Source organism: Bufo gargarizans, chromosome 8, assembly GCF_014858855.1.
Source record: "Bufo gargarizans isolate SCDJY-AF-19 chromosome 8, ASM1485885v1, whole genome shotgun sequence".
Lineage (NCBI taxonomy): Eukaryota > Metazoa > Chordata > Amphibia > Anura > Bufonidae > Bufo > Bufo gargarizans.
In genome coordinates, this window is record NC_058087.1 from 134,822,997 (window position 1) to 134,848,434 (window position 25,438).

Below are 25,438 nucleotides of genomic sequence, written 5' to 3' on the forward strand. Positions count from 1 at the left end.
TTATCAGGGTCAGGTTGCACGCCCTCTCAGCTTACCACATGCCCCAGGTATTTTACCGCAGGTTTGAGCAAGTGGCACTTGGATGGCTTTACCTTCAGGCCATATTTGATAAGGATTTCAAAGACCTCTGCTAAGTGTTTCAGATGGTCTTCATATGTTTTTGAGTACACAATGACGTCATCTAGATACAGCAGCACTGTTTCGAAGTTTTTGTGACCCAAGCACCGCTCCATTAGTCTCTGGAAAGTTCCTGGGGCATTACATAACCCGAACGGCATACAATTGAATTCGAACAGGCCCATGGGAGTGGTGAAAGCAGTCTTTTCCCTATCTGCCGGGGCCATGGGTACTTGCCAGTAGCCACTGGTCAAGTCCAACGTGGAGAAATAGGCAGCGGAGCCCAGAGCAGTTAGTGACTCCTCAATGCGGGGCAGTGGGTACGCTTCTTTGTGGGTTATTTGATTAATTTTTCTATAGTCCACGCAGAAACGGATACCACCATCCTTCTTCTTTACAAGGACCAGGGGTGCTGCCCACGGGCTACGACTGTCCCGGATTACGTTAGAGTCTTTCATCTCTTGGATCATTTCCTTTACAGTCTGATAGGAAGTAGGCGGTAAGGGTCTGTATCTCTCCTTGATAGGAGGATGAGAGCCAGTAGGTATGGTGTGTTGTATGGCACTAACCTCTCCATAATCAGTAGCATGTTTACTGAAGGCCTGGTGGTGCTCTTTGACAAGCTGTAGTATCCCTTCTTGTTGACGTTGGGGGGTAGTCTCGTCCCCGACATGGAGCTCTTCCCACCAGGGCACTTGTGACTGGGGCACCGGCGGACATCCGCTGACTGCAGCTGGCGGCTTTTCTGCCACTGGAAGACGGATGATGTCTTGGAAGAACACCTGAGAAAGCTGGGCAACAGGGTAATGCTTAGTAAGCGCAACAGGATGATCACTCAGGTTAATCAGACGGACAGGTACTTTACCTTGGGAGACGTTCACCAGGCACTTGGCAGCTCTCACATAAGGGTAGTTCTCCATCTGGATTGGTTCCACCAGGGCTGGATAATCTTGGCCTTGGACTCCCAGGACAGCACGACACCATAAGAGAGTTTGAGAATTAGGAGGCAAAGTCACAGGCTTATTATCACGGATCCTGGCAGTACAAATTTCTCCTTTCCCGTTAGCAAACCTCTGCTGGGCACTTAACACAGTGATAGTCTTTTGAATCACCCTCTTGGATGCAGAGGAAGCAGTGGGCAGAGTCTGGTGTAATACGGCAAATATTTCTGCATAACAGTTTTTGAAGACATTGGTGCCTAGAATGACAGGATGTCCTCCTCTGTCGCCGGCCTGTACTACTATCACCCCCTGTTGAGGCAAGGTTACTTCTCCCACCTGCAGGGTGGGTTCCCAGTATCCATGAATCTTTACTGGTTTGCCATTGCTGGCGATAATCTCTACCTAGGATTCAGGCAGCTGGGTCAATTGGTTGGTGTCCCAGAATCTTTCAAAGGCGGGCAGCTGAATAGTAGTGACCTGAGACCCAGTATCTAATAGGGCTTCAAAGGAGACCCCGTTGATCTCTACATTGATTTTAGGATGGGATCCTACATACCGTGGCATCCAATTTGGATCCTTTGGACCTAGTGTTCTACCTCCCGAGGGGTGGTCCTCAGCCTCAGGGGTTGCCCGTTTAACTGCCAGCACGTGGATTCTGTGTGTCCCACCTTTTTGCAGTATGTACACACGGGCTGCTTGCGATCCCTATTGCGCCTCCCAGGATCCCTGGGGTGAGTCTCTTGGTATGGAGGTGGGAACGGCTTAGGAGGTGACAGGAACTCTTCTTCTGACATTATGGGTTTTTCCCATTCCTCCATTTTTCTGCACACTCTCTCTAGGCTTTTAGTGAGGTGATTTACTTGCTCTGTCAGCATGGCGATAGTATCGGTAGCTATAGCTTGAACAGCTTGACCGGCCTCAGCTCGGTTAATGATAAGCGGTTTTGACCTGCAGGCTGATAACTCAGGTGGTGTGCTCAACTCTGTGGATACTGCTGACCCCAGAATTTTTTTAGCCAGTTCTTTAAAATCCAGAAAGGTACTGCTGGGGTGTTGGGCTGACAGCATTTTTAATTGAGTCCTTATTTGCTCACTAGACACCCCTGTGATAAATTGTTCCCTCAGGGTCTGGTCCTGGCTATCAGCCTCCCTGGGATCTATCTAGATTACAGCCCCCAAAGCCTCCTGAAGTGATAGGGCATAGTCACGGAGGGACTCACCGGACTTTTGTTTCTTGCCAAAGAAGTGCATCTTTACCTCTGAGGCAGTCCTCGTTTCAAAAGTGGCCCTGAGGCGGGTGAATATCTGCTCCAGAGTACTCCGTTCCGCAGCAGGCCAGGATAATACCTCTCTGCGGGCAGCCCCCTCCAGTTGCGCTAGCAAGATTTCCATTTGCTGATCGGCATTTATGGGGTACAGTTTGAATAAGGCCAGCAACTTTTCTTTAAAGTCTCTTAGGGTATGGGCCTCTCCGTTATAGCGGGGAAACCATGGGGCCCCAAAATAGTAAGGCATGGTAAAGGGCATCATGCTGGGGGCTATAGGATGATTAGGAGCCGCAAGCTCTCCCGGGTCCGGCCGCTCGGCAACTCCCGGATCTGACATGTTAACTTATTACGAGGTGGCCGCAGGTGACTAAAGGGGCCGGAACAATCCCCTTCCCTCCGGATACAAGTTCTTACCGGTATCGCCGGGTGTGCGCAGGCCAAATCTCGAGAGACTCCGGACTTCCTGCGACCGCGGTGACGTAGAGGAAACAGGGCCGCGGCGGTGCGATGATGAAGAGGGGCGGGCTTTTCGGTGTCCTTGAAGGGATCCGCCCACGAAGGTCCTCAGCAGCGCGGGAAACTTTACTCCAGGCGGCTGGTGGCCATCTTGATCACCATTCCCTGACAGCAAGCAGGGTTGTTGAGGAGTTAATGAATTATAATCCACAACCACGATTTTCTTTTCCTGGGGGTAGCACAGCGCCTCCGATTCCTCCCAGGCACAATTGTAATCCACAGATTTGGGAATAAAGGTTACAGTCTTTGCAATACGGTGGTGGAATAGTTAAAGCACACAGTTCACACTTCTCTGCACTTCAGAAGCATGCGGATCCTGTTCGTGACGCCAAAAAGAGCGATGCAGTGTCCCAGGGGGGTCAGTAGTGTATGCTGGGCTTTGTAGTGCAGAGCAACCCACTAACCTGGAATTCACTGTCGTCTTCAATCTGGGCAGCGACTGGAACAGGCAGGTGATTAATGTTCGTGACGCCAGTGTCAATTAAACGGTGACACGCCGTGTAAAGTTATGTGGAATAACGGAACAACCACGGGATAGTCAACCAAAAACTAGAACTTTACTGTGATTTTCAATAGTCATTTAGCATGGTTGTCATTGGAAGCGCAGTTCCATATGAAGACAGTTGGTTTTACATATGAATTACAGACAGGCCGGCTGTAGCAAGGTGATTTGCAGAGGGTTAAACACAGGACTTGTAGTACAGGAGGCTTGCACTCTATTCCTGACTGATCCTGAAACATGTGACCTATTCTCCAAGGTCTGATGCCCTAACTCTGGCGTATCCTTGAATCTGTCTTTATCAAATACCTCCTCTGTTACCTTGAGTACCTCTTGCTGATTAGACTCGCCTTCTGTTGTATTCTGGGTCTTCAGGCTGTTTAACTATGCCCTTCTTGCTTCTATGAATACGGACTCAGGAGGGGAACCTTCTCCTCAGAACTGGAACCCGGTTACAGGGCTTTCTCTACCCTCTCAGCACTGAGTCTAGAAACTTCTACCTTCCTGAGCTAGGCCCTAGCCTATTTATACTGAACTGGGGGCTCCCTCTGCTGGCTGTGACAAGGATTGCCGGTATCCGGCCTGACTGGCTTAAAGGGAAATACACATTCCAACCTAGCAGTGTCGGGTAGCCTACCCGTATGCTGCACATGCATAACCATTGGTCAGATCTCTCTCCTTTCAGTTTTTAATATTATGTTTTATCCTTAACAAAAGGGACCAAAAGTTAAAAAAATATATCAAAATATAAAGAAAATAACATTTCCCTTTAAAAAATAATGACAGCCAGCCATGCCGAATGCAGGCAGCTACTCCAGGGCTCACAAAGCTGGTGGAAAATATCCATCTAGTTCCAATTTCAATCCATTTTCTTGATTGTATGTAGGGTAACAACACACTTTGAATTGAGCAAACAAGATCATTCTCCTGTGAAACCCGAATCCTCACCTCTCCACCATGTGAACTGACACCAGCGCACAAAGACCTTATCCAATATATATAATGCTAGGGAATCCCTTGCAACACTTGACAGCGCATGGTATAATCCTGAAAGACAATACTCCCCTTACCCCCTTAGCAGCAGCAGAAAGGACACTCCCTTTGAGCTGCCAGCTTGAGATAAATCTAGCAGAGCAATGACTGGAGAGATCTCTGGATCCATGTGAGGTACAGGGCTGGTTCTAGCTTTGTTAGAAAGAGGTTATCATGTACTATATGATCTTTGACTACATTAGTCATGGGATAACCCCTTTAAGTGCACAAAAGATTAAGGCATCCTACACACGACCGAATCCATTTTGCGGTCAGCAAACGCAGATCCCAAAAATATAGATACCGGTCATATGCATTCCATAATTTTCTTACACCCATCAGTTGAAATAGGTGTTCTTGTCGGCAATATGGACAAGAATAGGACATGTTCTATAATTTTTCGGAATGGCCACATTAATGCGGACCCATAGAAATGAATGGGTCCACGTACGATCCATAAAAAATGCGGATCGGAAGTAGAACAAACCTACAGTCATGTGCATAAGGCGGATCTGTGATTTGTGGACTGCAAAACGGATAAAGTTGTGTGCATGGGGCCTTATGCTGGGTCTACACAGTAATCCTGACCCCGACACCTGTTGCACAACCAAACATGGCCGTGTAGCAGTGCAGCTATTGAACCAGAAGGGGTCACTGCGTGACTCGCAAGTTGCCGCAAGCCCAGAATTGCACAAACCCATCAGTGTTGGTTTTTGTTGCGATTCTGGGTTCGCAGCAACTTGCAAATCATGTCGCACTGCTACAGTCATCTTTGTCTGTCCAATGGGTGTCACAGCCAAGATCCCCCAGCCTTACAATATACATTTGTTACTTAGTCTGGGATGTATATAGAAGACTTGGCAGAAAGGACTCTACAGAAAGCATTGAAGGCTATGTTCACACTGCTGTTAGAAGCATCTCCATTGGCAGCTCTATGGATGATGGATGCTACTGTATACCTATACCAACACCTATAGACACCATATGTCACTGCGTGCCTATACCTATGGGTGACATCTGCTATTGTATACCTATACCTACACCTAGGGAAGATGTATACCAAACTTACACTTATGGGCGACCTATGCCACTGTATGCCCATACCTCACCTATGGGCATCATATGTCACTGTAGCCTATACCTATGGGTGACTTATGCTACAGTACACCTATAGGCATCATATGTCACTGTACGCCTATACCTAGCGGTGTCCTATGCTACTGTATACCTATGGGCATCATTTGTCACTGTAGGCTATACCTATGGGTGACCTATGCTACCGTGTACCTATAGGCATTATATGTCACTGTACGAATATACCTATGGGTGGCCTATGCTACCGTATACCTATAGGCATCACATGTCACTGTATGCCTATACCTAAGGGAGACCTATGCTACTGTATACCTATAGGCATCATATGTCACTATATGCCTATACCAACGGCGGAAGTATACCACTCAGGGGGCGTAGCTATAGGGGGTGCAGGGGTAGCAGCCACTACCGGGCCCAGAAGCCTGAGGAGGCCCAAAGACCCTTGTGCCACATAAGAAGACACCGGTATTATAGAAAGTCCATGCTGGTCATGTTACGTCTCTCTGGCTGGAGGAAAGGGGTTAGGTCAAGGGAAGGGGGGCCCAAGCTGAACTCTTGCACCAGGGCCCATGAGCCTTTAGCTACACCCCTGATCTATCTATACAGTGGTATATGTTGTAACCTTCCATCAGACACAATATGTACAGAGCTTTAGGCTACATTCACAGTCACATCATAAGTTTATGGTGCTGCCGCATCCTTTGTGTGATGGACCTAGGGTTGGGCGATTTCCAAAATATTCCCACGATAACGATATAAAAAAATGTACCACGATAACGATATATATTGCGATAAATACCCATTTAGAAGAAAAAAACACTTGGGGCTACAAGCAAACGTTATACTGTATGGGGGCAGCCACAAGGAGACATTATACTGTATAGGGGCAGCCACAAGGAGAAGTTATACTGTATGGGGGCAGCCACAAGGAAACGTTATACTGTATGGGGCAGCCACAAGGAAACGTTATACTGTATGGGGGCAGCCACAAGGAAACGTTATACTGTATGGGGCAGCCACAAGGAAACGTTATACTGTATGGGGCAGCCACAAGGAGACATTATACTGTATGGGGCAGCCACAAAGAGAAGTTATACTGTATGGGGGCAGCCACAAGGAGACATTATACTGTATGGGGCAGCCACAAGGAGACATTATACTGTATGGGGCAGCCACAAGGAGAAGTTATACTGTATGGGGGCAGCCACAAGGAAACGTTATACTGTATGGGGGCAGCCACAAGGAGGCGTTATACTGTATGTGGCACTGGGGCAGCCACAAGGGGACATTATACTGTATGGGGCAGCCACAAGGAGACATTATACTGTATGGGGCAGCCACAAGGAGACATTATACTGTATGGGGCAGCCACAAGGAGAAGTTATACTGTATGGGGGCAGCCACAAGGAAACGTTATACTGTATGGGGGCAGCCACAAGGAGACATTATACTGTATGGGGCACTGGGGCAGCCACAAGGAGACATTATACTGTATGGGGCAGCCACAAGGAGACATTATACTGTATGGAGGCCACAAGGACACATTATATACTGTATGGGCAGGCAGCGGGGCACAAGGACACATTATATGCTGTATGGGCAGGCAGCGGGGCACAAGGACACATTATATGCTGTATGGGCAGGCAGCGGGGCACGCAGGAGGGCACATGGAGACATTATATACTGTATGGGCAGGCAGCGGGGCACAAGGACACATTATATGCTGTATGGGCAGGCAGCGGGGCACAAGGACACATTATATGCTGTATGGGCAGGCAGCGGGGCACGCAGGAGGGCACATGGAGACATTATATACTGTACGGGCAGGCAGCGGGGCACAAGGAGACATTATATACTGTACGGGCAGGCAGCGGGGCACAAGGAGACATTATATACTATATGGGCTAGTCGCTCGGCAGGCAGTGGGCCACAAGAGTCACTATACTGCATGGGGCCACCAGGAGACATTATACTGTCTGGACTTAGGAACTATACTGTAAGGGGGCCACAAGGTGACATTATATAGTAAGGGACAACAATTTGTAACCCCTCCGCTATCTGTATAATAATGTCTTGTGGCCCCCATACAGTAATGTCTTCTTGTTGCTCCTGTATGGGGGCCACAGGGAGACATTATAGTTTATCAAGTGCCATCACCATGTGCAGCGCAGCTTGTAGGCAGGGCCAGGGCCGCAGGAGACATAGACAGTATAACTTTTATTTCTGACACCCGGGCCGTTAGGGTCTCTCACTCCTCTTCCCCCACCTTGGTTCGGACACGGACTGCTGACTGACTTTGCGCGCCTCGCTCCTGTGCTCGGCCAGTGGGCGGAGACTTGAATATGGGAGAGAGGAGGAGCCGGGGGCGGCCGCTGCAGGAACTAATATGGTATGTAGGGGTGGGCTGACACAGATTTAGGAGCGGTCAGCGCACATATGACCGCTCCAATGACGTCACCAAATACAGCGATTATTTGGAAACAGCAATATCGCCATATTGCTGTTTCTTAATACCGCTCTATATCGTTGACACTGGTTTACCGCTCAACCCTAGATGGACCCAAGGGCGCGGATGAAGTCTACTGACTATGACTACTTCACTCTGGCCACAGACACATGAGAGGAAGATTTATCAAACTGGTGTAAAGGAAAACTGGCTTAGTTGCCCCTAGCAACCAATCAGATTCCACCTTTCATTTTCAAAAGGTGCTCTGAAAAATGAAAGAAGGAATCTGATTGATTGCAAGCCATTATTATTATTTTTTTTTTTTATAAATCTCCCCCATTGTGTACAGTAATATGATGGGGGGACGTCAGTTTCTTTTACGGCGTCAGTCATGGTGCCGCATGCTGTGCTATCTTGCTTTGCATTTTTGACTGACTTTCAACGCAGATGTGGAAGACACCATAAGGACCAATCATCGGAGCTAAAAATGACTGGATCCGACTAATGGAATTATTTCCAGGCTTTACACGTCATTAGCGGTAAATGTTACAATCGTCAAACTTATTTATCCGCCATCCAAATACATGGGAATGTCTACTTTACATGAGCCAATCTATTCTTCGTAGTGCAGGAAATTTCGGTATGCTTCCTTCCTAAAGGATGGGCGGATTTACAGGGTGCCAGTGGGGTACCTGCAATATAGGCAGACCACGCCACTGCTGTGGGGCCCCACACGGAAATCGTTCTTTTCTTCCCCATGAGAAAACGCCACTGGGGGAGCTCAATGTAAAAGGATTATTACAGCTTCCAAGGTAGCTGTATTCAATCCTATTCACTGAGCTCCCCCTAGTGGTGGCAGCAGGCAGCTAGCTTTGTAATTTAAGAGAAGCATTTTTTTGGTGTAAGTACATAGAGAGATATGGTAGTCAGAATGAGTGGCATATATCTGAAGCCTCTGTTCCACTTTTTCCGACATAAAAGTGGGTGAGGCCAAATGCAACTTTTTTTTATTTTATTACAATTTGTATTTAATTAAAATGTCTTCCACTTGATAAAAAAAAAAAGGTAAAGTTGTCAGAAATCTGGGGCATTGCGCATGTTCTGCATTGCCTGACATGCACACACCGAGACACTAGGTAATGGCTTTGCTTTGGGGCCCTATGAGATCCTGGAATAGAGCGGTCATATGACATTCTTTGCCAAAAAATACGCAAAAAATACAGGTGACGTCCGTGTGCATTCCGTATTTTGCGGAACGGAACAGCTGGCCCCTCACAGAACAGTACTATCCTTGTCCGTAATGCGGAGAACAATGGGACATGTTCTATTTTTTGCAGAACGGAAATACGGACATACAGAAACGGAACGCACACAAAGTAACTTCCATTTTGTTTTGCAGACCCATTGAAATGAATGGTTCCCCACGTAGATTATACATCTATAATGCTCCACTGATGACATCAGCATGTCCTCTCCGGAGAGCCAGGCTCTAGATTATGACAACGAACTAGCCGGCAGTATTCAGCCAATCAGCAGCGACCCCGGATTTACTTCAGAACATCCTATTCAATGACAGTATGGGGGGGGAGTATTAAGAATAAATCCCGCGGACTGTGCATAATTTACTATTAAAATAACCCCTATGATCAGATGCAATGGTCTGTTCCAGTGACGACTTCTCCGCTAGGGTTTTAACCATTCAGCTGGAGAGGGGTGTTTGCAATGGTATGATCCGTAAAGCCTGTACTCTGGAAACGCGTTCTGGCTGCGGACGCCCCTTCGTAGATGGAGCACTTGCAAGGTTCTTCCTGGTTGTGCCTGTGTGTTATGAAAATATGTGAGGGGGCTCTGTGCGGCTGATCAGGTGAGGGGCACACGGCGGCGGGCGGGCGGGGGCGCTGTCTCTCCGTGTCCTAGTCTGCAGGGGCACACTCGGCACTGACTAGCACTGCGCCATGTCCCTGCGGCCAGTGAGCGAGCTGCTGTATGTACTGGTTACTGTCGGCTCTTTTATGCAGAATGAACATGCTGGGAGTTGTAGTTCCTTCCTTGTATAGATCGCTGACGGCGTGACAGTATGTATGTGCAGACTGGACATGCTGGGATTTGTAGTTCTCTTGGCACAGTACAGATTTGGCAGTTGAAATTCTGTTAGCTGCAGTCTGTACATCCTGGGACTTGTAGTTCTCCCCCTTTATAGACCCAGATAATACCTGCAGTCTGGGCATACTGGTACTTGTAGTTCTTCTCCTTTATAGACCCCGGTAATACCTGCAGTCTGGACATACTGGGACTTGTAGTTCTCCTCCTTTATACTTTCAGTATGCACATGCTGGGACTTGTAGTTCTCCTTTATACTTTCAGTATGCACATGCTGGGACTTGTAGTGCTCCTCCTTTATACTTGCAGTCTGGACATACTGGGACTTGTAGTTCTCCCTATAGACCTAGTTAATATTTGGAGTCAGGACATGCTGGTGCTTGTGGTTCTTTTGTTATGACGTACAGACCAGTTAAGGCTACTTTCACACTAGCGTTCGATCGGATCCGTTCTGAACGGATCCGATCATAATAATGCAGACGGAGGCTCCGTTCAGTACGGATCCGTCTGCATTATTTTAGCATATAACAGCTTATAGCCTCGTACGGATCCGTCCAGACTTTCAATGTAAAGTCAATGGGGGACGGATCCGCCTGAAGATTGAGCCATATTGTGGCATCTTCAAACGGATCCGTCCCCATTGACTTAGGCTACTTTCACACTAGCGTTCGTCGGTCCGCTCGTGAGCTCCGTTTGAAGGGGCTCACGAGCGGACCCGAACGCAGCCGTCCAGCCCTGATGCAGTCTGAATGGAGCGGATCCGCTCAGACTGCATCAGTCTGGCGGCGTTCAGCCTCCGCTCCGCTCGCCTCCGCACGGACAGGCGGACAGCTGAACGCTGCTTGCAGCGTTCGGGTGTCCGCCTGGCCGTGCGGAGGCGTGCGGATCCGTGCGGATCCGTCCAGACTTACAATGTAAGTCAATGGGGACGGATCCGTTTGAAGATGCCACAATATGGCTCAATCTTCAAGCGGATCCGTCCCCCATTGACTTTACATTGAAAGTCTGGACGGATCCGTACGAGGCTATTTTCACACTTTGCATTATTTTAGCATAAAAAAAGCTGACGGATCCGTACTGAACGGAGCCTCCGTCTGCATTATTATGATCGGATCCGTTCAGAACGGATCCGATCGAACGCTAGTGTGAAAGTAGCCTTACATTGTAAGTCTGAACGCCGCCAGACTGATGCAGTCTGAGCGGATCCGCTCCATTCAGACTGCATCAGGGCTGGACGGCTGCGTTCGGGTCCGCTCGTGAGCCCCTTCAAACGGAACTCACGAGCGGACCGACGAACGCTAGTGTGAAAGTAGCCTTATATGGTTGTATGTCTGGTATCTTATCAAAACTGCTGGCTGTACATGCTGGGACTTGTAGTTCTTCCATTTTATTGGGACATGTAGTTCTCTCCTATTATAATACCTGCAGTCTGGACATGCTTGTACTTGTAGTTCTCTCCTTATAAACTACTGACACGTTAATATGGTTGTATGTCTGGTATCTTATATAAATAGCTGGCTGTACATGCTGGGACTTGTAGTTCTCTCTTTGCTGTAATGTCCATTGTTATGGCTCTGCGGGGAATCTGCTCTGATGATTTGGTAAATGATTGCGTTTCTTGTTGTGGCCCTCCAGCGCTTATCATGTGGCCCCTGGCGCCCCCGTGACTGCTTACATACAGCCCTCTATGTGCTGGTTACCAGTGTATGTGAGCAGGACACCACAAGGGGGCGGCCTTCTCTCTGCTGCAGATAGCGCTCCCCCAGTCCCATCCAAGTGAATGTAGCGGTGGACGGACATGTACAGGACAGAGAGGGGACACGGGGGCTCCCTGGTCGGGGGATCGCTGGGGGCCCAGAGACATGTATACATATATATAGTACATCTGCAGGATAGCCCACCCTCTTGCTAGAATTACTGCCATGGAAATGTTCCATTATGGCACTATAGGGGAAGGGTGCAGAGGGGCCCGAGATGTCGTGAAAGGACCCCCCATATTCTGCTTTATATTGGAAGAGCAGACAACCCTTTTAGGAGGATCTGTCCCCCCCCCCCCCCCCCGACGTCTGTTTTAGTAACTACAGTACTTGCATCCCCCATGTAACAACGATTCTGGAGCATCTATTCTCATGACTCTATGATGTGCCATTCCTATATTATTCCTACTATACATTTATGAATAAATTAATAGCAGTTTACAATGAAAGCCCAGCTGGGTGTTACCAGTTGGGGGGGGGGGGGGGTGTCCCTGCACAGTCAGACACCGTCAGCACTAATTGGATAGTGTTAGGCCTCTTTCACACGGGCGAGATTTCCGCGCGGGTGCAATGCGTGAGGTGAAGGCATTGCACCCGCACTGAATCCGGACCCATTCACTTCAATGGGGCTGTGCACATGAGCGGTGATTTTAACGCATCACTTGTGCGTTGCGTGAAAATCGCAGCATATTCTGCGTTTTTCACGCAACTCAGGCCCCATAGAAATGAATGGGTCTTCGTGAAAATCGCAAGCAAGTGCGGATGCTGTGCGATTTTCGCACATGGTTGCTAGGAGATGATCGGGATGGGGACCCGATCATTATTATTTTCCCTTATAACATGGTTATATTACATATTGCTTAGTAAAATAGGGCTGAAGGGATTAAAAAATAATAATTTAACTCCCCTTAATCCACTTGTTCGCACAGCTGGCATCTCTTCTGTCTTCATCTTTGATGATCTGTGAGGAAAAGGGCCTGTGGTGACATCACTGTGCACATCACATGGTCCATCACATGATCCATCACCATGGTGATGGATCATGTGACGGACCATGTGATGAGCGCAGTGAAGTCACCACAGGTCCTTTTCCTCCTGCACAGCAAAGAAGAAGAAAGAAGAGAAGCCAGGCTGTGCTAACAAGTGGATTAAGTTGAGTTAAATTATATATTTTAATTTTATTTTTTAACCCCTCCATCCCTATTTTACTTAGCATTCTGAATGTTATTATTTTTTCTTATAACCATGTTATAAGGGAAAATAATACAATCTACACAACACCTAACCTGGGTACCAAACATGCCGATTTTTCTCACGTGCGTGCAAAACGCATTAAAATGTTTTGCACTCGTGCGGAAAAATCGTGCATTTTCCTGCGACGCACCCGCATCTTATCCTGCCCAAATCCATGACGCCCGTGTGAAAGAGGCCTTAGGGTAGGTTCGTACAGAGGATTTATAATGCGACAAACTCCTCAGGGTATCCCACAGCAGAAACCTCTGCGCGGTGGTTTCTGTTGTGAGGTTTTCCCGCGAACCCGGTTAAGGTTTAGCTCCATTGAATGGAGCTAAACCGTGTGTAGGCTCCAGCTGCGGCTTTGTGAGGGGTCCGCGTGGTACCTTGTAAACACCTCGGTCGCACAAACTGCAGTGGGATGCAATTTCAGAGCAGATTGAGTCTGGTTTTTGGCACCGAATCTGTGCTGAAACCTGAACCTACAGTTAGACTGTGCAGGGACACACTATCCAACTGGTAACACCCATCTGGACCTTCATTAAAAAAGCAGGAATAATAAAGGAATGGCACAACACAGTCATAGGAATAGAGGCTCCAGAATTGTTATTACATTGGGAGTGAAAGCAGTTACTAAAGCAGACCTGTCTGGAGAGGGGACGGCTCTATCCTCAGGACATCAGATGGTTGGGGTGCCCCGACGATCGGCTCTTCTGCAGTAGCTCTAGTACTCCACAGCGCCATCCATCATTTAGTGGACGGTGCGGGTAACTGCAGCACTGCTCTCATTCACTTGGATGACTTTACAAAGCAGCTCGCCTTCTTTCCGCCAGTTTAGTGAAGCGTGCGTGGTTCACTTTTTATTCCCTTGTGTTTTTCGTTTGAGGAACCAGATTTGTTTTCTGAGTTCTGAAGAAGAAGTGTTTCTTGCGCTGCTACTAATCTGTGCCTCGCTTTCTCTGCAGGATGGCCTTTGCCGTGCAGGAGAAGCACTATCCCCCATCTCTACTCAGTTTCTTCATCTATAACCCCAAATTTGGTCCCCGGGAAGGAGAGGTAAGTTTAGTTTTACTTAGTTTTAATTTATTTTGCCTTCTGTTTCTTTGTTAAGGGGTGTGAAATAGTGATGACCTACCCCCAGTGGTGGTCCGACGCCCGACGTTGATCAGCTGAGCGTCGTGGCCTCCTCCTAGTCTAGTAGTACAGGTCTCCAAAAACTGCATCAAAAAGATCATTGGTATCGCCACGTCCGAAGATGTCTGTTGAAGGCTACTTTCACACTGGCGTTTTGGCTTTCCGTTTGTGAGATCCGTTCAGGGCTCTCACAAGCGGTCCAAAACGGATCAGCTTTGCCATAATGCATTCTGAATGGAAAAGGATCCGCTCAGAATGCATCAGTTTGCCTCTGTTCAGTCACCATTCCGCTCTGGAGGTGGACACCAAAACGCTGGTTGGCACACATGGAAGTCAACGGGGACAGATCCGTTTTCACTGACACAATCTGGGACAATAGAAAACGGATCCGCCCCCCCCATTGACTTTCAATGGTGTTCAAGACGGATCCGTTTTGGCTATGTTACAGATAATACAAACGGATCCGTTCTGAACGGATGCATGCGGTTGTATTATCTGAACGGAAGCGTTTGTGCAGATCCATGACGGAGTGTGAAAGTAGAGGAATTTGGCAGCCTTCCCTCACCGCGCCTGGACCGAATACTGAACGGTGCGAGATTTCCCCAGCACACAGGGGCGGCAGGAGGATGCGAACGCTGCCTGGCCCTGTTAATAAAGACTTGGAGGGCGTGTAATGAGGTGGGAGAACGGAGCCTCTAGGAGCAGGAGAAATCCCCCCCGCTGCGTCTAGAGGGTAATTAGCATATTATAAAAGTAAGAATTCTGCAGTAACTGGGCACGAATATCCACAAGAATAGCATAGTTAGGTGCAGCCAGTTTAATAGTGAGAGAAACCCTTTAAAATAGCAAAACATAATTAAAACTGTATAAATCTGACATCACTGTCATTGCACTGACCCACAGAATAAGGTATAAAAAAAAAACAATGGCGTAATTACTTATTTTTTTTTTACCGTTTACTCCCACAAAGACTTTTTTTCCGATACAACGTATGGTAGCATTACTAAATACAACTTGTACTAGCTAAAAACAGAAAAAAAAACCCCAAAAAACAGCAATCATGTGTTTGTAAATAGAAAGGTAAAAAAGTTACGGTTCTTGGAAAGTGGGAGAAAAATGAAAACTCAAAAGTTAGTGGCCCGGTTTCGAATGGGATAAATACTGAACAGCTTGTATGTAAAAAAAGAAAAAACAACTTGCACGGTATAGAGATAAAACTGGCCCTGTTATTATACTATATATCTGAACAAGTTCAAGCAAACAGAATGCTTCTGGTTAGAAGACCATGAAATAGATTTCTGGCAGAACTTTGAAAACAAAAGATACAAAGGAATAATTGTGTCTAAAAAGGCAGAAAACCTTGTGAGCGTAATAACATAATAAACCCTCAGCGAGCCAGGGAGTCGTGTCATGTGATGTTACTGATTACAGCCTCCGCGCGCTAATTACTTTATATCTTATCGGGTTCTATGCTGTAGTTCTCATTGAAGGATATGCTCCCCTTACGAAACGCCTTAGGCTAGGTCTACACAACGACATTTGTCGCACCAATGTCGCGCGACATTGGTCTTCGCGGGAGCTGTAGATGCAACAAACGTAAGGCTAGGTCTACACAACGACATTTGTCGCGCGACATTGGTCTTCGCGGGAGCTGTAGATGCAACAAACGTAAGGCTAGGTCTACACAACGACATTTGTCGCGCGACATTGGTCTTTGCAGGAGCTGTAGATGGAACAAACGTAAGGCTAGGTCTACACAACAACATTTTTCGCGCGACAATTTTTATAATGGTAGTCTATGGTGTCGTACTGCGACTCGACAGTCGCAAAAAATCAATTTGAGATGGGTTTTTCTGCGACTGTCGCGTCACAGTCGCAGCATGTGGCATTGCAACACCATAGACTACCATTATAAAAATTGCCGCGCGACAAATGTCGTCGTGTAGACCTAGCCTTGCGTTTGTTGCCTCTACAGCTCCCGCGAAGACCAATGCATCTCCATGGTAACAGACTACAACGAAACCTTTGATAGTTCCATCCTGCGATCACACTCCCGATACAAAACGGTGGAATATTCTTAATCAAGAATATTTGCAAAGTTGCTCCATTTGACTTGCATTGTTTTTAGTGCCGGATCCGACTTGTTCAGTTTTGCAAACCGGACACAAAACCGCAGTTTGCAGCGGTTTTGTGTCAGATCACAGAACGCAACAAACAGGAACGGAATGCATTCTGATGCACTTCGTTCCGGTCTGTTCAGAATGGGGACAAAACTGAAGCGTTTTCCTCTGGTTTTGAGAGCCTGTGCCGGATCTGAAAACCTGAAAGAAAAACGTAGATGTGAACATAGTCTTAGGGCTCATTCACACGAACGTATGTGTTCCGTTCCGTGCATTGGGGCCGCGATTCGCGGTCCACAATGCATGAAGAACGTTTGTGAAGCCTCCGGGACGGATCCAGACCATTCAACTTGAATGGGTCCGCATCCCTTTGTTCCGCAAAACGATAGGACATGTCTTATCTTTTTGCGGAATGGAGGTACGGAACGGAACCCCACAGAAGCACTCCGTAGTGCTTCCGTGGGGTTCCGTTCTGTGCTTCCGTTCCGCACCGCTCCACATCTCCGGATTTGCAGACCCATTCAAATGAATGGGTCCGCATCCGTGATACGGAATGTTGTCCGTTTATTGCGGATCCGCATATGCGGTCCGTAATACGGACACGGAACCCATACGTTCGTGTACATGAGCCCTTATTCTGTTGATGCTGAATCTGACAGAATTCTGTCAGAGCTCAGCTCCTGTTTCTGATAGCTCTCCCCCTCCTTATCTGTGTAAGGCCCTTATACACGCGACTGTATTTTGTATTCTTTTCCAATCTGCATTTTTTTGCGGATTGCATATGGATCAATTAATTTTTATGAGCCTGCAAAAAAAAAACAACTGACTGCACACGAATGTCATCCGTGTAGTGTCCGCATCTGCTTGTCCGTTCCGCAAAACGTTAGAATGTATCCGATTCTGCGCTGCAAAATGAACACGAACGTCATCTGTATTTTGCGGATCCATGTTTTGGATACGGGCATGTGCATGAGGCCTCTTTCACACGGGCATCATGAATTTGGGCCGGATAAGATGCGGGTGCGTTGCGGGAAAATTTTGTGATTTTTTTTTTTCCGCACGAGTGCAAAACATTTTAATGCGTTTTGCACGCGCGTGAGAAAAATCGTCATGTTTGGTACCCAGGCCCGAACTTCTTCACAGAAGTTCAGGTTTGGGTTAGGTGTTTTTAGATTTTATTATTTTCCCTTATAACATGGTTATAAGGGAAAATAATAGCATTCTTAATACAGAATGCTTAGTAAAATAGGGCTGGAGGGGTTAAAAAAAATAAAAATAATAATTTAACTCCTCCTAATCCACTTTTTCGTGCAGCCTGGCTTCTCTTCTTTCTTCTTCTTTGAGGAAAAGGACCTGTGGTGATGTCACTGCGCTCATCACGTGGTCCGTCACATGATCCATCACCATGGTAATGGATCATGTGATGAGCACAGTGACGTCACCACAGGTCCTTTTCCTCCTGGACAGCAAAGAAGAAGACAGAAGAGAAGCCGGGCTGCGCGAACAAGTGGATGAGGTAAATAAAAAAAAATTACTTTTTTTTTTTAACCCCTTCAGCCCTATTTTACTAAGCATTCTGTATTAAGAATGCTATTATTTTCCCTTATAACCATGTTATAAGGGAAAATAATAATGATTGGGTCCCCATCTCGATCATCTCCTAGCAACAATGCGTGAAAATCGCACCACATCCGCACTTGCTTGCGGATGCTTGCGATTTTCATGCAGCCCCAATAATTTCTATGGGGCCTGCGTTGTGTGAAAAACGCACAAAATAGAGCATGCAGCGATTTTCACACAACGCACAAGTGATGTGTGAAAATCACTGCTCATGTGCACAGCCCTATAGAAATGAATGAGTCCGGATTCAGTGCGGGTGCAATGCGTTCACCTCGCGCATTGCTCCCGCGCGCAAATATCGCCCGTGTGAAAGAGGCCTTAGAGATAGCAACAGGGATGGGGAGGAGGTTGTACAGGGCAGACCAAAGTGAGGGAAGGATCAAAAGAGGGCAGCTCACACAGGCTGACGATAGGGAGGAGAGCGCACACAAGCAGTTTGCAGGGGGAAGGCAGCGGCATCCTGGACTACCGGTGGGCGGTATAGGCGATATGGATTTTGTGCATATCGCCGGACTGCGATATGACCACCGAGCGGCAGTTCAGATCGGAGTCCCAGCAGTGTAATACTGGGGCTCCGATCGGTTTCCATGGCAGCCAGGACGCTACTGAAGTCCTGGCTGCCATGGTATGTCAGTGAGCAGAATTATACTTGCGTGCGCCGTGGCCGCCGGGCGCTCCTTCTTCTCATAGGTCTGTGCGGCGCATTGCTAATGCTATAAGCATTAGCAATGCGCCGCACAGACAGAAGAAGGAGCGCCCCGCGGCCACGGCGCACATGAGTATAATGCTGCTCACTGACATACCGTGGCAGCACGGACTTCAGTAGCGTCCTGGCTGCCATGGTAACCGATCGGAGCTGCTGCTGCCACCAATGATGTGGGGGGGGAAGGGGGCCCCTGCCACCAATGATCAATACTGGGGAGAGAGGGGGGGGGGGTGGGTTTGAGTTACCAGAGGGGGCTGATAAGAGGGAGAGGCTGGGGGGCTGATCAGAGACTGGGGGGCACATAAGAGGCTGGAGGGCGGATCAGAGGCTGGGGGGCACATGAGGCTGATGAGAGGCTGGGGGGCACATGAGAGGCTGGGGGGGGCACATGAGAGGCTGGCTGCCATGGTCAGCTCCCTGCTGTTGTGTGCACAAAGCCCAGGGCAGCAGGGAGAGTGTAAAGTCCTATTCACACTAATAGAGCTTTATCAGGGTGAATATGACAAGGGTTCTAGCCCTTAAGGGGGCTAATAGTTATTAAATAAAAAGTAAAAAAAAAAAAGTTTAAACCCCCCCCCCCCCCCCAATATAAAAAACAATATATCACACCCACATCGGAAAAGTCCACAACTTTTTTTTAAAATATATGTAAAAGTAATCTTTTATTTCAACCACAGTGGCGTTCATAGCATTTAATATATGAACTTTGACTGTAACTGTGGGTTTTTGTTTTTTTCACATTTTCTTTCTTTGTCTTTTCTTTATGCAGGAAGAGAAAAAGATTCTTTTTTACCATCCAAGCGAAATAGAGAAAAATGACAAAATCAAAAATGTCGGCTTGTGTGAAGCAATAGTGCAATTTACCAGGTAACAGATTGTTCTGCAGTACATGGGACTGGTCAGAGGCGGCCATGAAACAATCTGTATCCTCCATCTCAGGACATTTTTGATGACTTCCTATGGAATATTTGGAATGGACGTTCTAGTAATTTATATTTTTCACTGATTATTTTTCCATTGCTTTGTTTTTTTTTTTTTTAGGACATTTAACCCTACCAAGCCAGCACAGTCATTACACACTCAGAAGAACAGACAGTTCTTTCACGAGCCTGAAGATGGGTTTTGGATGGTGATGGTAAGTCCAGAATTTTTTTTAACCTTTTATTTTATTTTATTTTTTATATGTGCTTCTATATGTTTCAATCTCCAGGTTCATTAATATTGATGGTGCTTTGTACTGTGCATTGCGCTAGTACGTAAATGTCTTTGAAGGTGAAGCTTTATTTTTTGTTTGAATTCCTGTCAACCCTGTTCTCCTTCAGGCCAAAATGGTGGATAACAGTGGAACAATTGATTGTGTTCATCTGTGAAATAGATGGACCTTGGTTTTCCTCTCCCTCGAAGTTGTGTTCGCTGTGTGATACTGACCCTGTGATGATGGAGGTTCTGCCATCACAACATTTTTGATCACTCTTAAAGGGGCATTTCCAATGTGGATATACTATAAGAGCGGGTCACATATCTTTAGAGAACAAGGGGGTCCCCTTCCTCCTTGATGAAGCGTCAGAGAATGGAAAGGTGGCCACGTTCTCCACCTCGGTGGGACTTGCCTCTGTCAGACAATTTGACATTCCTGTCGTTAGCAGGCTGAACAGCGGGCAGGTGGAGACCACTATATATCCATTAGGAATGGTTTCTCCAGGGAGGAATCTACAATCACCCGCTTGTTCCTTGCGGACTTTGCAGCACTATGAGGTTATGCCGTCAGTATGGCGGATACTGTCCCGTGGGGCTGTAGAGCTTTTTATTTAGTGTTTCCAATTCTATCAGCATCCTGTGCATTGCTTTTGCTATTTTTGTGCAAAAGGTTTGTGTCTTGGGTATGAAAGAAATATCCACGACTATCACTTAAAGGGAACCTGTCACAAGTTTTATGGTGTCCTAACTAAGGGCAACATAAATAAGTGACTGATTCTCTTAGCAAAATGCTGGGTCACTTTCTTTAATTGACCCAGTCAATCTGCAACATCTTGTATTGAAAAGCTCCAGCTGATAATAATGAGTCATGAATATTCATGAGCTCCTGACTCCCCGCCTACCGGCTGCTGATTGACAGTTTTTTTTTCCATATGAATCAGCAGCAGGTGGGAAGGGGCTATAGCTCCGAATTTAATATACGCTGGACTCAATGACTTCACGCTGGACTCAAATCAGCTCATTAGCATGTGGCATCTTTGTGTGTATATTATGAGGTAACCACCTGTCACACAAGTAAGTGAATACATCTAAGGCACTTTTTAGTAGTTAATGATTGTATATAATTTAGTTAGATTATAATCAAATATCCACATGACAGGTTCCCTTTAAGACATCTACTGGGTTGATGTGAATTCTGTTCTCAGAGTCAGGACTTTACTTAATTGTTACTGTTTTGTGAAATGTTTAGGTGGTAAAAAATCCTGTTGTAGAAAAGCAAAAAGATGGGAAGGCCATATTAGAATATCAAGAAGATGAGTTACTGGTGAGTGCAGAATATATAAATAGTATATGAATAAGAATATATCTAAAATGTATGTACAGTATGCGTGTGTGTGACATTTAATTTTATTATTGAACAACAACCATGTTGTCAATGAACCCAAAAAACTCATTAATATCAAAGCTGAATATTTTTGGAAGTAGTTTTTAGTTTTCGCTATTTTAGGGGGATATCTGTGTGTGCAGGTGACTATTACTGTGCATAATTATTAGGCAACTTAACAAAAAACAAATATATACCCATTTCAATTATTTATTTTTACCAGTGAAACCAATATAACATCTCAACATTCACAAATATACATTTCTGACATTCAAAAACAAAACAAATCAGTGACCAATATAGCCACCTTTCTTTGCAAGGACACTCAAAAGCCTGCCATCCATGGATTCTGTCAGTGTTTTGATCTGTTCACCATCAACATTGCGTGCAGCAGCAACCACAGCCTCCCAGACACTGTTCAGAGAGGTGTACTGTTTTCCCTCCTTGTAAATCTCACATTTGATGATGGACCACAGGTTCTCAATGGGGTTCAGATCAGGTGAACAAGGAGGCCATGTCATTAGATTTTCTTCTTTTATACCCTTTCTTGCCAGCCACGCTGTGGAGTACTTGGACGCGTGTGATGGAGCATTGTCCTGCATGAAAATCATGTTTTTCTTGAAGGATGCAGACTTCTTCCTGTACCACTGCTTGAAGAAGGTGTCTTCCAGAAACTGGCAGTAGGACTGGGAGTTGAGCTTGACTCCATCCTCAACCCGAAAAGGCCCCACAAGCTCATCTTTGATGATACCAGCCCAAACCAGTACTCCACCTCCACCTTGCTGGCGTCTGAGTCGGACTGGAGCTCTCTGCCCTTTACCAATCCAGCCACGGGCCCATCCATCTGGCCCATCAAGACTCACTCTCATTTCATCAGTCCATAAAACCTTAGAAAAATGACAGATACTGTATTTTTCACCCTATAAGGGTCTCTGTGTCCACAAATATATATATTAGTTTGTAGACACAGAGACCCTTTTATGACAGATACTGTATTTTTCACCCTATAAGACGCCCCTAAGACACTCCTAGGTTTTAGAGGAGTAGATTATCTGTAGCTTGAAAAAGACCTTTGTGTCGAAACGTTGCCATCTTTTTCGGTGTCAATAAACACAAGATTGTATTTAAGACTGGGAGTGCTGCGGTTTTTACACATCTTTTCTGGTTACCAAGGGGACCCTAAGATCGGGGCCTGACACTGCGACGAGCACCGCTGCCATATCTGGACTAAAACAGGGCAACAAGTGGTGCTGTCCTGTCTTCATGTTGACTAAAGATTCCCGAATGTGTCACCGACAGTATACATTTTTAAATAAAACCAGAACCAGAAGCATATTTATTTTTTTTGTAACTTTTTTTTTTTTTTTGGGGTTGTAGATTTTCTTTTATTCTATTTTCTTTAAATGATTAGGGGGCGGCCATCTTGGCCGGGCTGCTCTGCTCAATTAAAGGATTATCCTATTTGAAACACTCATCCGCTATCCTCAGGATAGGGGATCTCAGTGCGGCGGGAGTCACCCTGCTGCTTCCCCCTCCGGTCATGAGAGCGGGGTTCCTGTTTTCCCCCCTTTGTATAGAGTACCGATGCTTGTACTTGTCTATCTGTGGTAGCCCCATAAAGTTGAATGGAGCAGCAGTGCACATACATAATCACCGTTACACAGGTCCCACCGATAAGTGTTCGTATTGGGACAACCCCTTTAACAGCAGAGAATAGACATACTTTACAGCAGCCGGATGGGCCGTAGGGAACCGGTGTCTGCAAGTGTCTTATATGGGAGAGTGGACATGCTCTGTGCAGGAAGGGCATGTTGCTGAGCTGTGACCATCACTCTTTGGGTGCATTCACACGACCGTATCTGTTTTTTTTGGGGCCACAAATTGCGGATCGGTAAAAAGCGGATAAAGGGTGTGCGTTCCACATTTTATGGATCGTACGTCCTGCCCTATGATAGGAATGCCTATTCTTGTCCGCAAAACGCACACGAATAGGACATGTTCTATCTTTTTTGCAGGGCCCCACAACAGACCTGCGGATGTGGACAGCACACCATGAAATGAATAGGTCCACATCCAACCTGCAAAAAATGCAGATCTGATGCGGACTGAAAATACGGTTGTGTGAATGGACCCTTAGTCAGTGATGGATATTTTATCTACCTCCAGCTTCATAACCGAGGTGTCACCTGTTATTGTATTCCTGCCTGTGATGATAATGAGTTGACTGCTGGGAAACTATCTGTACAGTACAGGAAATGTCAGCCTATCAGGTCCCATTGATTTTTTAAGTGAGGGGCATTCTATTAAAGATTTAACTGATTTTTCTTTTTATACCTAAGGACAAGGTGTATTCCTCAGTCTTACAGGAGTGCTACAAAATGTATAAGGTAAGCAACGTACAGCATAGCCCAACACTACATTGAAGTGAATAGGGCAGAGCTGCTTCATCAGTTTAAAAATATCTCAGAAAACCCCTTTGATATATTTTAAAATAGCACAGATCTGAATTTGTCGGGATTACTGTATTTTTCCTATTTGCCTGGAGGTTTAATGTTTGTGTTTTTTATTTTATTTTATTTATTTATTTTTATTTTTTTCCGTCTCTCTCCCTCTTTAGCTATTTAATGGCACGTTTAACAAGGCTATGGAAGCCGGTGGAGTTACACTGCTGAAAGACAGGCTGGAGAAATTCTTTCTTCGGGTAAATATACCGTGTGGTAATATGCTTGTGGAGTCTTTTCTTTAATCTGTGCTTTGCTTGAGTTTAAGGAATTGTCCCAAACGTTTCTTGTGACTCGGGGGACACGCTTCCCCCAAATCTGAAGAATAGGCCATCATGTATGGCTACTTACTAATTTGTAAACCTTATTTACATAGTCCAACAATATTTTTTTATTAAAATTTATTAAATTTTTTTTTTTTTTAACCCCTTAAGGACCGGGCTCATTTTCACCTTAAGGACCAGGCCATTTTTTGCAAATCTGACCAGTGTCACTTTAAGTGGTGATAACTTTAAAACGCTTTGACTTATCCAGGCCATTCTGAGATTGTTTTTTCGTCACATATTGTACTTCATGATACTAGTAAAAAAAAGTCAAAAAAATTAATTTTTTTGCATAATAAAATACCTAATTTACCAAAAATTTGGAAAAATTAGCAAATTTCAAAGTTTCAGTTTCTCTACTTCTGTAATACATAGTAATACCCCAAAAAATTGTGATGACTTAACATTCCCCATATGTCTACTTCATGTTTGAATTATTTTGGGAATGATATTTTATTTTTTGGGGATGTTACAAGGCTTAGAAGTTTAGAAGCAAATCTTGAAATTTTTCAGAAATTTACAAAAACCCAATTTTTAGGGACCACTACAGCTCTGAAGTCACTTTGCGAGGCTTACATAATAGAAACCGCCCAAAAATGACCCCATTCTATAAACTACACCCCTCAAGGTATTCAAAACTGATTTTACAAACTCCGTTAACCCTTTAGGTGTTGCACAAGAGTTATTGGCAAATGGGGATGAAATTTGAGAATTTCATTTTTTTGCCTAATTTTCCATTTTAACCCATTTTTTCCACTAACAAAGCAAGGGTTAACAGCCAAACAAGACTGTATCTTTATTGCCCTGACTCTGCTGTTTACAGAAACACCCCATATGTGGCCATAAACTACTGTACGGCCACACAGCGGGGCGTAGAGTGAAAGGTGCGCCGTATGGTTTTTGGAAGCCAGATTGTGCTGGACAGTTTTTTTGACACCATGTCCCATTTGAAGCCCCCCTGATGCACCCCTAGAGTAGAAACTCCATAAAAGTGACCCCATCTAAGAAACTACACCCCTCAAGGTATTCAAAACTGATTTTACAAACTTTGTTAACCCTTTAGGTGTTGCACAAGATTCAATGGAAAATAGAGATATAATTTCAAAATTTCACTTTTTTGGCAGATTTTCCATTTTAATATTTTTTTTTCCTGTAACAAAGCAAGGGTTAACAGCCAAACAAAACTCATTATTTATGGCCCTGATTCTGTAGTTTACAGAAACACCCCATATGTGGTCCTAAACTACTGTACGGGCACACGGCAGGGTGCAGAAGAAAAGGAATGCCATACGGTTTTTGGAAGGCAGATTTTGCTGGACTGGTTTTTTGACACCATGTCCCATTTGAAGCCCCCCTGATGCACCCCTAGAGTAGAAACTCCAAAAAAAGTGACCCCATTTTAGAAAGTACGGAATAGGGTGGCAGTATTGTTGGTACTAGTTTAGGGTAC

At 45.8% G+C, this 25,438-nt stretch overlaps 1 protein-coding gene across 1 annotated transcript in view; it reads left to right on the top strand.

Annotated features, from left to right (window-relative positions):
- Positions 1 to 9,638: 9,638 nt before the first annotated feature.
- The window catches only part of LOC122944826 (vacuolar fusion protein CCZ1 homolog), a 44,093-nt gene continuing 28,293 nt past the window's right edge, over positions 9,639 to 25,438 (top strand). The window contains exons 1-7 of the mRNA XM_044303498.1: positions 9,639 to 9,777; positions 13,969 to 14,059; positions 19,353 to 19,450; positions 19,625 to 19,718; positions 21,030 to 21,104; positions 23,504 to 23,551; positions 23,782 to 23,865. Coding sequence (XP_044159433.1) covers positions 13,970 to 14,059; positions 19,353 to 19,450; positions 19,625 to 19,718; positions 21,030 to 21,104; positions 23,504 to 23,551; positions 23,782 to 23,865 — 489 coding nt within the window. The 5' untranslated portion in view covers positions 9,639 to 9,777; position 13,969. The remainder of the gene's footprint in view (positions 9,778 to 13,968; positions 14,060 to 19,352; positions 19,451 to 19,624; positions 19,719 to 21,029; positions 21,105 to 23,503; positions 23,552 to 23,781; positions 23,866 to 25,438) is intronic.